At 43.2% G+C, this 15,431-nt stretch overlaps 2 protein-coding genes, 1 long non-coding RNA gene and 1 other non-coding gene across 5 annotated transcripts; 1 reads left to right on the top strand and 3 right to left on the bottom strand.

The window, feature by feature from the left end:
- Positions 1-140: 140 nt before the first annotated feature.
- Positions 141-10,339, bottom strand: KICS2 (KICSTOR subunit 2). 2 transcript variants are annotated; one of them, XM_030002974.2, is made up of 4 exons: positions 10,004-10,339; positions 7,840-7,913; positions 7,625-7,761; positions 141-2,902 (listed from the first exon to the last, which is right to left on the bottom strand). In XM_030002974.2, the coding sequence occupies exons 1-4, from the start codon at positions 10,236-10,238 to the stop codon at positions 2,086-2,088; spliced, it is 1,263 nt and encodes a 420-aa protein (XP_029858834.1). In that variant the 5' UTR covers positions 10,239-10,339; the 3' UTR covers positions 141-2,085. The 2 variants fall into 2 exon arrangements, with proteins under 2 accessions (XP_029858834.1, XP_029858833.1); XM_030002973.2 differs by having other exon boundaries at positions 7,625-7,913.
- A 91-nt stretch (positions 10,340-10,430) lies between these two features.
- LOC115336129 lies at positions 10,431-11,359 on the top strand. The gene is made up of 2 exons (XR_003921624.2): positions 10,431-10,699; positions 10,820-11,359. It is a non-coding gene; the product is annotated as an uncharacterized LOC115336129 (long non-coding RNA).
- A 166-nt stretch (positions 11,360-11,525) lies between these two features.
- RPL18A (ribosomal protein L18a) lies at positions 11,526-15,231 on the bottom strand. Its single transcript, XM_030002721.2, has 5 exons — positions 15,123-15,231; positions 14,491-14,670; positions 13,757-13,886; positions 12,098-12,207; positions 11,526-11,668 (listed from the first exon to the last, which is right to left on the bottom strand). Exons 1-5 carry the CDS (start codon positions 15,138-15,140, stop codon positions 11,576-11,578), a joined length of 531 nt encoding a protein of 176 aa, XP_029858581.1. The 5' UTR covers positions 15,141-15,231; the 3' UTR covers positions 11,526-11,575.
- LOC115336391 lies at positions 13,003-13,134 on the bottom strand. The gene has a single exon (XR_003921752.1). It is a non-coding gene; the product is annotated as a small nucleolar RNA SNORA68 (small nucleolar RNA).
- Positions 15,232-15,431: the final 200 nt, after the last annotated feature.

The following is a 15,431-nucleotide window of genomic DNA, read 5'->3' as shown; positions in this document are numbered from 1 at the left end:
TCTCTCACCTCTTCCAACATGTCCCCTGCAACTCAGAAATGAGCAAGCAGGTGTCTGTACCACACGCGGTCTCTTTCCCCAGTCTCCTCTCCCCTTTCCCACAGATAGCTAGTATGACAGGGAAATACTGTAGAGGCAGAGAATTTGTACAACACTTTATTACACTGCCGACGACTGGGAATCAGTTCTGGTGACAGCCTCTTTTCTGTTACTCAGGCTGCGGAAGTCAGTAGTACAATGTTATTACAAGGTCACTGTCCCACAGAGGGAAGCACACAGACTCTGTCAATACCGTCATTTGCAACTTTGTCCTGCTAAAAGGGCAATTCAAGCTGCAAAGTGTAACAACCAGTGCCCTCCAGTTGTTGGTATATTTGCAACTCCTGTTATTTTCCAACGGCAAGGAGCAGACTCTAAACTTTTGAGAGTGATACTGCAGTCAGACTAAGACTTCAGGTAAAAGGCAGTAGCACAGATATTCACAACAGACTAACATATAATTATAGCAAAGCATGGAAGGGTCTATTTGGCACAAAGTGGAAAGTCAGAGCTTACATTTCAAGAACAGAACATGTTTATGTGATTGTAAAGAAATCAGTACTTGCAGAAAGAGGCAAGACAAGTTACCATAACCTTTTGTGGGAGAGAAAGGGAATCAGTAAAAGCCACATCTGCAATGGTATCTTTTATATTTCAGTCTTAACAGAAACCAACATTTTGACTTAAACACCCTTTAAAAATAAACCTGATGATGTTATACCTTACACAGTGTCAACTAAGGATCTAACTTTACCACACTTAAAATACATCATACAGCAGACCAATATCAGTCCTCCTGAATTCCCATGAAAGTGCTTGCACAACTGCATAGCTAACAGTCAGAAGAATCATGCAATATAAGGCTACAGGTACAGCCAAATTGACCCTTTTATTGTATTTGGAAATACTGATTTCCAGAATAAAGCACTTTCAGTGCAACTAGAAAACATATTTTTTTCTAAACCTGCAGCCTAGAAGTAAGTGGTGAAAGAGACATTTTAGAATGAGGTAAACATACTGCATAGGCTATAAATATAACTCCAAATTCCAAAAGTTATTTGGCTTAATTGTGAAATTATTTAAAACTGAACAGAAAGAAAAAACTACATACTTATAAAAATCTGAAAACAAATCCAGGTTGACCCTAACAGAAAATTAGAAAATAACTCATTTAAAGGGCATTTCCTACTGCCTCCCCCCCCTCCCAAGTTAGCCAAACAAAAGCACAATTTGAAAAGAGCTTTGCTGCTTTTTCCATGGAGCTGTTCCTTCTAGAATACTTGCTCAACCCCAGCTTGTCTCCATCTGTTAATCTGAGCCAAGACTGGTACTGGACACACAATGTCACAACACTCCAGTGAATACTGGCCTTCCAGCCCATGCTGCAGCTTTTCTTGCCGCATCCTGCATTCTGGAGCAATGACAAAGCTGTATGACACAGGGTGTTCAGAATAAAGACTGGTGCTTAACAGAGACCTCAATTATAATTTTAAACCATTTGAAAACTAAGTTATAGTTAACAATAGTGCCTTTTGTGATTCTCATATTTTTATTTAAAATGTGTCCTTGCAGGTTTGCTTTTTTTAATATTCCCTTGTATCAGTGTTTAGTTCCCAGAAATCATTCCTGTCAGGCAACGCAGTTTTCTGAAAAGATAGTATCTTCCATCCTCACCACATTTTCAATAAACTCTGTAGAAGACAGTCAATGATCAGACTAAGATAAAGTGCACATATTCCTTTTCTGATACAGGCAACAAAGTTGTTGACTGAAAAAATAAATCATACTGAAAATTGAAAACCACACAAAAAAAAAAATCCTACTGTGGCCATTCAGCACCCCATAATTAGGTTGTCCCACTGAGTACTGCCCAAAAATACTTTCCTTCAAGTGTCTGTTAGCTTAAAAAAAAAGGAACTTATAACATTAAAAATAATGGTTCCTTTTTAATTAGACTCTGAGAATCATGAATTTATGTAATCCTTGAAAGCTACAACTCCCCCAAGGCTGGCATACTGCCTTGACAACTTGTAAGTAGTTTGTATTTTACCCTTTGGATCCAGGCTTCAAGCTCGCAAAAGCTTTGGAGTTCTTAAGGGAATGTGAAATTTCATTGAGAAAAGAAATAAAATGATAGTCCCTTTCTGACTTCTTGGACTCAAAAATAACTACAATGGTAAAGTGAGGTTCGGGGCGAGTCAGAAAGTACGTGCTTTGGACTTTGTCATCATAGAAGTGAACAACCTTCTCCAAACTGTTGAGGTCGGAGGTTCTATCAGTCATAATCATGATTACATTGGGCCAGTGCATAACAGGCCTGTCGCTGGGCAGAGACACCACTGCAGGGTACTGATCCACGCCTTTGGGGGCTTCCCTGTAAGAATGGGGATGATGATAACCATGTCCCTGAAAACTCTCCGATCCACGATTGTCAAAAATTAAGGAAACATTGACGGCATCATACTTCCGGATGAAGCTGGAAATTTTCCCAAAGTAATCAGGATTTGTTTTAGCAGTCAAAGTTTTCATTTCAGATGCTGTTGTTTGTCGACTGAGGGCCTCGTGAAAGTAAAAGCTAAACTTGGCAAGGAGAATGTTTTTGAGCTTCATCAGCCACAGAAAGAGGTGCGGAGGTTGTACAGCCTTCTGAGACTGCCCTCCAAACAGATGTTTCTTGGTCTCTCGCTGCTTCTCAAAAATTTGGCCCCAAGTCTGTAGTTTTGTGTGAGCACTGTGCAAGTTGACCAGGGATGGAAGGAACTTCCACTCTGAGATCTGAGCCTGAGCCTTTAAGAGATGTGCGAGCACATCTACTTCCAGCTGGAAACTGCTTTCAAGAGGACTGAGGATTGGATGATGAAATCTAGAAAACATAACGTTAGTCAAGACATGAGAACTCTTGTACGCAACAGTGAAATAATCAGTATTTCTCAGTTCACAGACAGAAGACCAAACATCAAAGAGTAAAATGCAAACCAAAAATAATCTTGTTAATTTAAAAAACAGTTCTTTTAACATGATTGGGGCAAGTATTTTAATCAACATAGAGCACTTTGCATTCGACAGTACCACCTGTCAGACATTTCTCTATCAAAGCAAGGGAGTTCTATTTAATCAGCTGAAGAGCAATCACTGTTTATCTTGATCCATGAACTACTATAACACCATTTGTCTTTAAATTCAGGTGGTTTTGTTCCAGTTTAAAAATCCCCTCTGGTGGTAAAATATACCTTAATAGTTCTGGAATAGCAGTAAGACATTAAGTTAAATCAAAGGGATTGTGTTATAAATTTGCTGTTTCTATAGGGAAGCTATAAGGAAGCCAAGCTGAGCTTTTCTTGTTTTGTTTTTGTGTTGTTTTTTTTTTTTTTAAATTCACAATAAAATTGTGATGCAAAATTAGTCAATAGAACCATGATTAACTGTATCTACCAATGAACCAGGTCTCAAACCTCAAACCTTGGTGTACTAAAAGCAATGAAGAAAGAAAATTTGGCAGGATTTCATCATATCACAATGAAGATGCTGTAACAACCAATTTCTCTCACTAAAAATTCAGGTCAAGATCAGCTCTCAATTTAGCAGATGTTTCAAAAACAAACAAACAAAAAACAACACCTTATCTGCCAGGTAGGAGTGCCACTGCACACCTTATTCACAAGAGTGATCCTACTATTAGGACAAATCTTGATGAAATAGAATTTTATAGATCCATTCTATAGCTTTCTCTTCTCTATTTTTAATCAACATCAGGAAAAAGAGACAGATCCAGCCTACCTCCCTTCTACAATACTCAAATTACTTGTAAATTTATAACATCATAAATAAATACATACTTAATTCAAACTGTGCAAAACTGTTCCAGTTACAGTAGCTAAATACTTAACTTTAGAAAGAGTGAGTCTCCAGCAAAGACAGAAGTGGCCTTTTTAGTAAATGTGTTCCCTAATAGGCATTTAGGACTCTTTAAGAGGTCTCCAACAAAGAACAACAAATAGTTCAAAGACAAGACTTGATGAGGTTTCCATTTAAGTAAAGATAGATTTATCCCCCCACTTCAGAAAAAATATCCTGCATCTTGTTATTGCTTTAAAAAAGTAGTTTATACTGAATTCTTCCAACATTTAACAGCTCATCTTCAAAGTGAAATCGACTCCATTATTCCCCTCAGCTTCCAGGACACAATACATATAATCCATTTTAGAAATTCTTGGTTCAAAACCGAAATATTTAATTTTGTTGTGGACCAGAAGGGAGAACGAGAATTTTAGGCTTTTTATCCCCTCTCCCTTCACTATTTTTTCTTTGACTTTCCATCAGACTCTTGCCAAAACATTAATTCTTAGGCTTATGAAGACCGTCTGACAATTTCATCACTATTTTTAAGCATCTCTTTTTTTGACAGCCACAATACATGTCTTGAAAGGATTTGCTATTAAGATGCAAGTCCAAGTTTATTTGAAGAAAGTAAAATGATGAATATGATAAATCAGTTGATGCACCACGTTCTGCAAAGAGGCTAGGTTGCACTTCTGTACACAGTACATGTCAGCAACCATCATATCTACCTGCTATAGCAGAGACACAGCAATTACTGGCTGCTTTGGTGGGCTGAGAAGTCCAGAGCACATTTACATTTCTTTGAACAAGAGTCAAGTAAAAATAATATTCTGCTAACAGTCAACATTATGTATTTCCAATGGTTTTGGTATTCAGCAGAAAAACAGTTTTGTTGCCATGTATTAGAAAGGGGGAGGAAAAAGCATTATACAAAATTATTTGTTCGAGATAGTCCCATCAAGTGCATACTTAGCACAGTTTCAACACACCTACAGTCAGACCAAGAAGGTTATTCAATCTTAAAAGCAATTAAAAAATTCATACTAATGCAGCACTGCCAAGTCTCCTGGTTTAACACTATGATGCATAGCTTTCTACTTTGCTTCATGGCTCATAGCTATTTTCATGTTTCACTGCACAGCAGGATTTGCTAAACTGTTTTAATCCAAAAATACACACCTCAGCCACAGCTGAGAAGCTTGATATGACTGCAGAGTAAACTAGCAGGTTATGTACTCGGTGTATCTGCTGTAACTAAGTTTCATAACACAGTAGCATCTGACTGAGCTCAGTATCACATAAAACAGACAGGTTTTTACAATATTTCAGTAAGCCAGAGTGTTAAGAACTTAAAAACACATTGGAAAAATTATTTTTCCCCCCCAATAATTCTCAACAGCAGAGGGATGCTAGAGTTTTGTTCTGCAGACTATGAAGAGGCCTCATTTTTATACAACTTTTTTATTTCCCTCCATAGATCACACACACTTACATGTATTTACAAAATGCTGACTAGATGAAAAACATTTAACACTTAAAAATAAATACATCAAAATAGGTTTACTAGTTACTTATTCATTTTATATTAAGCTTTTAAAGGATCCTGCTTCTGATGCTGTTTTCATTATTTCAGTTAAGATCTCACCCAAACCAACAGTTAAAGAATTCAGGGAATGTTACTTCTCCAGCTGTATTCTATAGAAAAACAGAGAGGGAAATGTCTAGTGTTTGCTGTGTACAAGTCAGCAATAAGTAGTAACAAAATAACTTTAAACTGTGCAAGAGTTAATGATTTTTCAGATACAGACAATATGACTTGATTGTTGACAGTCAATTCATTCTTTCATTCCTTAAACAGCAAGCAGTTATTTGCTCTACATTATGTGAACAGCTATTTTTAGACGTAAAGGAAAGAAACCAAGGCCAGAACCTATCTACAGAACAGATGCCCTATCTGGCCTTAGCATGTTGGGCTGAGATAATGGCACACATCCTCAACTACCAATGAGGAATATATTGACAGAGGGAAGAGACTGGGTAAGGATGAGTTTAATTAACCTTTCACCTGAGAGGGTCAACAGACTGTAAACCAGAAATGCCATCCAGTTAGCACACACCAACGTAACAGCCCCCAGAAACTGATCCGAGATATGAAGAAACTAAAGGAAGGACTAGAGGAAGATATCATTATCCCCACGTTTTTCAGAAATATTCTGTATACAACTGGGGAGGACCACACAGCAGCTACTGAATTAGCTCTAACAGCATCCTAGAAGGTCTCCATCTTAGAGATTGCTCATTAACCCAAAGCAAGATCAACAGTATTTTTCCCAGGGAGATGCTGCTTATTTTTTTAAAAGAGGTTATACAATGCCTTAGAAGTACAGATATGTCACTGAAATTTATTTAGAGTCATAAAACATTTAATATATAACAGTCTCCAGTCACTGTGTCAAAGTATCAGTTTTGGTTTTCAGATTTTTTAGCATCATTGACTCAGTACATGCTCAGAACAGACGGCGATGGTTAGTGTAGAACATAAATAAGCTTCTCAAAAAAAAACCCCAACAACTTACTTCCCTTTATTCTTTAATGTTTATCGCACCAAGGAAAAAATATGTAAGTTTCATTTTTCATTGGACTAACAGTCCTGATATTGTAAGGGCTCACAAACCAAGAATTGCAAAACAATCACTAGTAAGATCATATAGACTCGTTTCGATTTTCAAATAGCAAAATTACATAGCAATTTACCTGCTCTTCGTAAAAAAATAAGGGAGTTAGCTGCAGTGCTTAGATTTGGAATGTCAGAAAGCAGCACTGAATTAGTCTGATTTTTCCTAGGTATATACTTTAAAAATCATAACTGAAAAAAATAAGACCTCACAATATTCTCCCCAAAATGTCTTCTTAGACAGTATTTCACTAACAAAGATTTAAAAAAATTCAGCTACATTTGACAGTTATCTTCCTACAATGGCTACCTTGTTTTGCTTTATTTTAAAGAGCTAGAATTTGAATCTGTTGACAGGCATTCAAAAATTCTCTCTTTTTTAAACTGCCATCACTTTCAAGGCTCACATGTGTTAGATGTCATTTAGAAACATCCTGGGATTCTTATAACGGGAACTATTACATCTTAACTTCAAGAAACCATAATGGCAGGGACCAAAGACTCAGAGGTGCTCCTTCTACTGGCTCAAATACCTCTCAGAGAAGGCATAACAGAGCACCATAAAACCCTACTAGGTAGATCAAATAGCAATGGTGTAGCTTTTAGAATTAAGCAGACATACATTCTAGTCTAAAAGTAAAATTGTCACACAAATACCTGTTTTGTTTACATATCAATTTTACTGAACTCCATATGGAATTAAGTCTTGTTTCCCCTCCACTCCTGATGAAAAAGTGCAAGAAGTCTTACACCTTTTATAAGGAAAATGACTCTTTGTTGAATATGAACATGCAGAGTTTTAATTAAGGAATAGGGAAGATGGCTCCTAGAACATGATGAGTAGAAACACTCTCCCTTTTTTATTTTTGTTCTTCAGAGGAGGAGTCATATTTTGAGACTTCACACATCTGATGCTGCTGACCAACTTTCACTTCATGCATGAATTCATGCAAGGGGCTGTGCTGCTCAGCAGTCAAAGGACAGCAAAGTCTTTGGGCTTGCTCTGAACCTCAACATCATTTACTACAGACCATATGTCTGAGTACTTACTGCCAGCAAATAAGCACTGACCTTGAGCTGTATTTCTTTAAGATGGATTCCAAAATGTTTACCAGTTCCTCAGAGTTAATGAACTTTTGGGTGCTGAGCGTGTACATTTTTTCATAGAAGTCAGCAATTTCCATCCGAGCCTGAACAAAAAAACAGAGCTGTTCAGACAGGTGAGAAAGCAGCTCTTCCAAGTGAGGAGCTGTTCCTCCTAGTGCATTGCGACCCGTCGCCACCACCTTCTTCAGCTCATTATGCAGAGATGTGTAGATGGTTCGGATGGAGTCCTTTCGGCTGAAGAATGACTGACCACCTGTTCAGATAAATATGGAGGTATTACCAAAATCCAGGGACAGCAAAGATAGACAGCAATACTGGAAAATTATATATAACCACGCTTGTTTTCCCCTAGGTGTTCCTAACTGTTGTTTGATCACAGTATTTTTTTTTTTTTTAAAATCAAGAAACAAATTTCAGTGTATTATTTTGCAAGTAACTGAATTACACATAGCATATACTCAGAAGCACTTTATGCAATTTCATGCAAGTTACACATGTCCCAATTCATATCTCAGCAGCCAATGATTGCTGCAAAACTTCAACTCCCTCACGTCCGCCTCAGTTATGGCATGACTTCACAGAAAGCGAGGGTTCAGTTAAATTTGCTACTATGATACATGACCTGGAAATACTGTTGTTATCTGTGGAAGTCAGAAGAATCAAGTCATCATGAAATTTTAATAGCCTCCACTCCTATTAGCAACTCTTGATCTCTTCAAGAGAATTTCCCCAACAGTACCGCTTCAACCATGAAGCACTCAAGTTTGCAAAGCAACCTTTAAATGGCAACTATGTGACATCTGTGTATACAAACCAAATGTTTCCAATCCCTACGCAGTCTTAATACAAACCAGAATTCAAAAGAAAAACAATCACAGTGTATCTCAGTGAGACCACAGCGCAGGTTAATCTGTAACTAAAACTGAGGGGAAAAAAAAAGAAGTCTGTGCTTCTCTCTACCTGTTCAACCCTATGAGGAATTTAAAAAAGAAAGAAAAAAAAAAAAGACAAAAGTAGAGGGTCAAAGTAAAAGATATTTAACTTTGACACTACCACAAGACTGTACAATGGTACTAACCTTATTTCATAATTTCTATTTACAGATGGCCTTATGTGCTGCTGCGGCCCTCAACGGCTGCAGCACAGCAAGGATCACAGGGAATGAATCTGCAGAACTTTTAAAGGGATTCCAAATTTAGGTTCCACTTTGAAATGGCTTATGAACTTTGTAATGGTGGATAGTCCTTTTCACATCCATTTTACACATATAATTTTCAAAAGTGACCTTAGCAATTTGAGGCAGAAAGGCAGAGAATTGGTTATCACAGTGAAACAGCAACCTTCCTAAGCCAAGAGTTGCCCCCAGGTCGTCGGCAGGATGAAGAATCATCTACTGCTGTTGTTCATGATGTATAGAAACAAACAAAACTTTGTCCTTTCTGCTGTCCGTTTTACCCTTTCTGCAAGCACCAAATTCACTTTTTAAAGTCAGCCTTATAGAAAGAGTTCTGTCTGTAAAGATCTTCTTATAAAACAGCAGAATTTTCTTGATGCTTTACTGCATTACACATCAGACTCATATCCCTTGATCCATTTTCCATGCCAGTCTGCAGTTCAAAGAGAAAATAAGCAGCTTTGCCCAGAGGGCAACACAATGACAGCTCGTCCTGTGCCAGTTTGGGATTTTTCTATTCGCATACTCAGAGAGTGAGAAGCAGCCAAGATCGTGGCCAAAACTTCCCAAGATCCTGCAGCGTGAATGACATGAAATGAATAACAACTTTCAGGAAGCTATCTCCAGCCCTGACTACTTACTTGCACACACACAGCTCTAATATTTGGGCCCGGAACCGTGACATAGAAAAGCTTTAACCCTTCGGTCGCCCCACTGAGCTCACCTGTGCCAGAATCTCAGCCAGAGCATCCCAGCACAGAAACACCTCTGGCTAAATCCCGGGAACGGCAGGCAGGCAGCCTGCCAGCCGACAAGGAGACGCACCGACTCCCACGGCCGCTGTGCCACCCGCGCTCTCGCTTATTCTTTCGGGGCCGCCCAAACGCCGTAGCCGATTTCCCACCGGGCCCACGGACACTTGCTGACCCAGCGCTCGCGTTCGGGACGCGCAGGCACGCACCTGGCCGAGGCCAGGCTCCGCGGGCACTGCGCAGCTACCGGCCGACGGAGAACCGCACAGGGCCGCGGCAGCCGCCCGGTTCCCCGCCGCGCTGCCGACACCCGCGGGGCTCAACCCGGGGCGGGCCGAGAGCGAGAGCGAGGGGCGGCCCGGAGAGGGGCGAGGGGCCCGGGGGACGCGGGGGGAGCGGGGAGGGATCCGGCGGTACCTAGCTTCTGGCCCAGGAAGGTCATGCTGTGGTAGGCCTTCTCGGCGGCGGCCAGGTGCGCCAGCCCGGCCAGCAGGGCCAGCCAGCTGGCCCCCGCGCTCTTGTTGGCCTCCCGCTCCTTCTCCACATTGTCCTTGGCCTTGTCGTAGGAGAAGATGCCCAGGTGGGAGAAGAAGGTCTCCAGCACGGCCTGTTCCACCGGCACCGGCGCGCCCAGCGGGATCGACTCCCCCATCCCGCCCGCCGCCTCCGCGACGGCCACTACTTCCGGGTCCGGCGCCGCGGCCGCGTGAGGGAAGAGGCTCGCGCCGACTCTCGCCGCGCGCCTGCCCTTGCCACGTGACGGGCGGGGGAAGCCGGCTCGGCGTCGCGTCGCGTCGCGTCACGTGACGGGGCGGGGCTCGCCCCGCCCGTCGAAGGAGCGCGTTCCGGGGGCACGGCAGCGCCCGGTTCGCCGCGGGCGGCCCGGCCCGGCCCGGCCCGGCCCGCTCCGCTCCGCTCCGCTCCCTCACCCGCGTTGCCGCTTCCGGGTTGGCCACGCTGGCCTCGGTTGCTGTAGCGAGCTCCCCGCCGCCTCGGTTTTTGTGACGCCTAAATCCGAAGCCCGTTTCCACGCCGAATCATTCTTTCGGTCAAGAAGTCCCAGAAGACAAGGTCTTGCAGGTGACCTTATGCCCACCCTCTGGCATTACCCTGGTAGGACTCCCGCAGGACCCTCCGCTTGTCCTAACATTTTGTGTTTAGTTTCCTCTCCCTTGCAACTGGGAGATCACGAATTGCCCCCATTCATCCCCTTTTTTCGGATGTTTTGGACAGATGAGCTCCCTGCGCTGATACACCTGAGGGCAACGAGGAGGAGAGCGGATCTGAGCTATGGGGCTGCGGATGGGGGCTGTTCTGGCAGCACTGACCAGTCCAACTCTTGCCGAACGGCCTCCCCCCTACACGGAGCAAGGCTCTCACCTGCAATCCACAGGCAGTTCCTCTCCTGGCCCAGTACCAGAGATAGGTCCACCAAGCCCTTTGTCACTTTTCATTTCTAGGTGCAGGCATCTCTGTATGCGTATATCAGTTACTTCAGAATGGTGCGTAACATCCTTGAAAAGGTTCAGGTTAGAACTAAAGTTTTGGCTTTAAAGGCTTACAACCTGAAGTAGCTTAGCTGAATTTACAAGGTCTTTACCCTTACAGCTGACAACTTTGAGTTCTGCATGCACAAAAAGCTGCCTTCTTCCTGAATTCAACTATATTTACTTAGCGTGCCTAAGGGACAAAATGAATGTAGGATGTTATAGCTGCTCAACAATAGACTTACCCTGACCTGGAAAGCTGGTTATTAAAATTTTGGTTTATTGATGAGCTGTTTTGGTAACTTAAGTCGTCACCTGAAACATTCACCTGTTTGAGGGCAGTCATAGCTGCAAACAGTAGGCTGCCAATAGTTTACAGAAAATAAAGCGTAGGAAGGGGGACTCCTAGTTATCCAGAACACCGTTTCCAAAAGACAACTGGGAGTCAAAGGTTCAAATAAGACCTTTATTACAACACAGGGTTGACAGCACGTTTTCGTATTTAAAAGAAAGTATTTGGTCTCTTGGTAGTGAAACGTGGTTTGTGCTGGCGACGCAGAACTCTGTGTGGCAGAGGGAACTTGATTTTAGAATCCTGCAAGAAAAATGTTTCTGTGTTAATTGAGATACCAGAGGAACAACAGAACATAGTTTGCAATAAATAGCTAAGCTACATTCAACTGCTAACTTATGTGTAGAGAAGTAATACATCCACAGATTAATAAACTTCATAGGAGCTAACAGATGCCTTAGTTTTGCGATTCTTTTTGAAAGAAATGCCTGTTATATATAGGTAAGCTTTCTGCAAGATAATACACTTTTGTTTTGGTCTGACTTTCTTTCAAACAGTTCTAGCATTAAAAGTCTTGATCATAATATAACACAACTGCAAACCTATGCATGCAAGTTAGGTTCCCTCCCTACTTTTGCCTGCAAAGCAAACCTGTACCAGAGAAGAGAGCTCCCCCCTTCCAGTCTGTGTTAGACCAGGACCCACCAGCCACTGCAATGCTACTTCACTTACATGGAACTGCTTGACTGCTGGTCTACGGCACTTGCTAGCAGCAATCTCCTCGACTTTCATGATCTGAATAGAATGAGCACGGGCACGATGACGGGCTCCCATATCGCGGTCTGTAACAAGAGAACTCATTAAAAATAAATCTTAAGACATTTTCAGTTCAAAAATCTTACTACCATCTTTTCAGGAAATGTTTATAGTACCATCTACAACTTTTAAAATTCCTGATCGACTCTACTTAATCACACTGGTTTTAGTATCTGAAGTGATGGCAGAAATATCATAGAACCAACATGCAGCAGCAAATTCTTCCTGGAACTCATAACCAAACTCCTCCAAGAAAGCACCTTCTTACTGTTCTTGCCTGATTTCAAGAAGGTGCACATGTACAGAAGTAATCTACATGGGGCTATTTCATTTTTTGCACAAGAAAACTGTGATTCAGAATCAACACTAAAATATGATTACTGGAAAGACATGTGAACTTCAGAATTTCCCTGCCAAAAGGAAGGTGCAAGTAAAGGTAGGATCCGAGGTTATCTTTACTTTTCTTAAAAGTGCCAAGTGATAAAAACGTGAATTGATATTTAGCCCACATAATTAGGCTTTCAGAACAGGAGGAAGCCATCTGTACATGGGCTACCTGAAAATTCCTCCCTGCGGCGGTGAAAATCACTGCCTTCAGGTCATGACGTCTATAGCTAGTTCCACAAGATATGCCCGTTGAAATACTATTGTGCTTACAATGCTTCCCATGAAGATCTAAAATCCCTATTAAAAACTTACCTGTCAAAAGTATTCTTGAACATAAAGGTATCAAAGTCACGATGCAATTATCATGACAAATTAAGTTCTCAGGCCTCTTAAGCAGTCCTCCAGTATGTTAACTAACAGGAATTATTTTAAGTTAATGTAGAACCTTAAATTTCACTTTCAACAGCACTTCAGCTTTTGAAAGGCGACAAGATACATTTAATATTTGCACACATGACAAGAATATCATTATTAAGAACAATATTCTTTGGGTTTTTATGTGCATTCTGTAGTGTTTATAACACTTCTGGATTCAAATATCAACAGCATCAGCTATACAAACGATCTGTCCCTCAAGTACTTCACAAAACAGACTGAAATCAGGACAACCTTCAATTCTCCCTGAACTAAGGCAATGAGATCTTGGAGCAACACACCTTTCCCTGCCCCGTGATGGTTTTTTTTTTTTTACTTGCTCTCCAAGGGACAGATGCTAGTGTGTTCCACATGATATCTGAAATATTCTCTCCACAAGACTTGGGAAGATATACTCAATTATTTTAAAACAATAAATACAGTGCAAGAAATATATACAGCACCTAAAAGGTCATAAAACTCTCAGTCTGTATAGCAAACCTCATTACTAGAGTTGTAGAAAGTCACATCAAGATGAAGCGGGAATATTTTCAGCTAGAGAAACTGTATAAAGAACGGTAACAAGGAAGATACAACATACATCATACACAAACATGCATGGACTTCTCCGGGAACTCCCCACTTTATTTTTCCAGTGTTTCAGTTATCTTATCATGGATCAAGTCATCATGCTTTATGCCCAGTTTAAGATTTAATCTTGTGCTTATATACTGGTCCTACCATTTTATACCTCAAACAGTTACATGTACTTACAGCACTGAGTGACAGCACCAGCCGTGGTCAAATCCCTGTACTCCCTGTACATGTTGTGAGTTCCGCTACGAGAATCATAGCGCAACCAAATACCAAAATTTTTCACTCGCAGAGGGGACTTCTCATACACCTGGAATTACACAAGAGCACAAAAGTAGTTAGAGACAGTACATCACTGGCATTTTACAAGTTTAAGAAAAAATATTTCAGAGCTCTAATGAAACCACCATAGGGAGTTTTAATGTCAAAACTATGTGCTCTCTCTCCCCACATCAACATAGCTACACTCAAGTCTTGGTAATTCAGAGTGAAAACTTTTAATCATTCAGTGTGGGAAGAAAAATACACAGAAGATTTCGGCTCTAAAGAATGTCTTTTAAGCGTCAAGGTAGAGGAGTGCAAGCATACAAGTATCTACTTTCCAAGGATTATTAATGTCCAAATGACTCTTAAAAGGTATATTCCACAATGAAGCAAGTGTAAGAACCAGACAGCAGTACTGACTAGTGGCATAGCTCATAACTCTCAAGTGCTGGGAAGTACGTTTCTTTTTAGTTTACTGGACATATAGTGCCACTTTGAAAAAACGAACTTGTCACTCAGCTTCTCAGCAACTGAAGAATAAATGAACTTCAACCTCACCCCTAATAACTGCGCTTACATAAATTCCTTCCACACATACCAGCTGGAATTCCTTACAAATCTCCCACTCTTTTAGGTTTTCAATCCCGCACCTGGCCACAGTACACAATCTCTCCAGAAGACTTCTTCATCTTCTTCAGCTGAGAAACGAAGTACCAGAACCGGGACTTGGCGACAACATGGTTCGGAGCGAAGATCCGCATGCGGTAGAGAGGAGGCGTCGTGCACTTGGGCGTGGGCAGGCATCGCCCGACCACCTTGTACTCCCGCAGCTGGAGGGAGACAAACGACAGGCCGCCCGCAGCGTGAGCCCCTCAGCGCCTACGGCTCAGCCGCCACGGAGCCACCCCCGCGCCAGCCCGACCGGCCCCGCCACGGGCCGGCCCCGCGGAACGCACCGCGGCGAGAGAGAGCAGGCCATCCCAGGGGAAAGGGAAGAGGCAGACCACCGGCCCCGGCGGATGGCCCGGCGGGCCCAGCCGCGCCGCCCGCCGATCGCGGCCCCCCCGCCCAGGAACGGCGCGGCCTCCTCACGCGTCCTACGGGAGCGGCGCCGCCGCCATGTTGGCCGCTCGCCTCCCTCAAGAGCCGGGCGGGGCCGCTTGGGCGCGCAGAGGCCGCTCTCCTGCGCCACAAGCCCGCGCCGCCGCCCTACCAACGGCCGCCTCGGTCCCGGTCCCGGTCCCGGTCCCAGCCGTGCCCCCGCGCCCCGGCCTTCACTCACGGTGCCCGACGCCTTCATGCTGCTGCCTCCTCCGCGGCCCGCAGGAAAGGAAAGGCCGCGTGCGCCGCCGCCTCCCGTCACCCGCCCGCCGGCAGCCCCGCCCCCGGCCGTCCTGTCCGCCCATTGGCTGGGAGGAGAGCGCGATTGGAGCAGGCAGCCGTCAGTCTCCGCCCGTGGCGGCCGGCGCTGGGCTCCGGGCCGGCGGGGGCCGCGTGGCTCGGTCCGGGCCCGGCCGGCGGCGGCGGCGGGCGGGGCCCGGCGCTCGGCCAGGCCGGCCGCGGAAGCCAGCAGTGCCGCGGGCCCGCATGG

Source organism: Aquila chrysaetos, chromosome 26 (assembly GCF_900496995.4).
Source record: "Aquila chrysaetos chrysaetos chromosome 26, bAquChr1.4, whole genome shotgun sequence".
Taxonomy (NCBI): Eukaryota; Metazoa; Chordata; class Aves; order Accipitriformes; family Accipitridae; genus Aquila; species Aquila chrysaetos.
The sequence above is the reverse complement of the archived record's forward strand: the minus strand, read 5'-3'. Positions and strand labels throughout refer to the sequence as shown.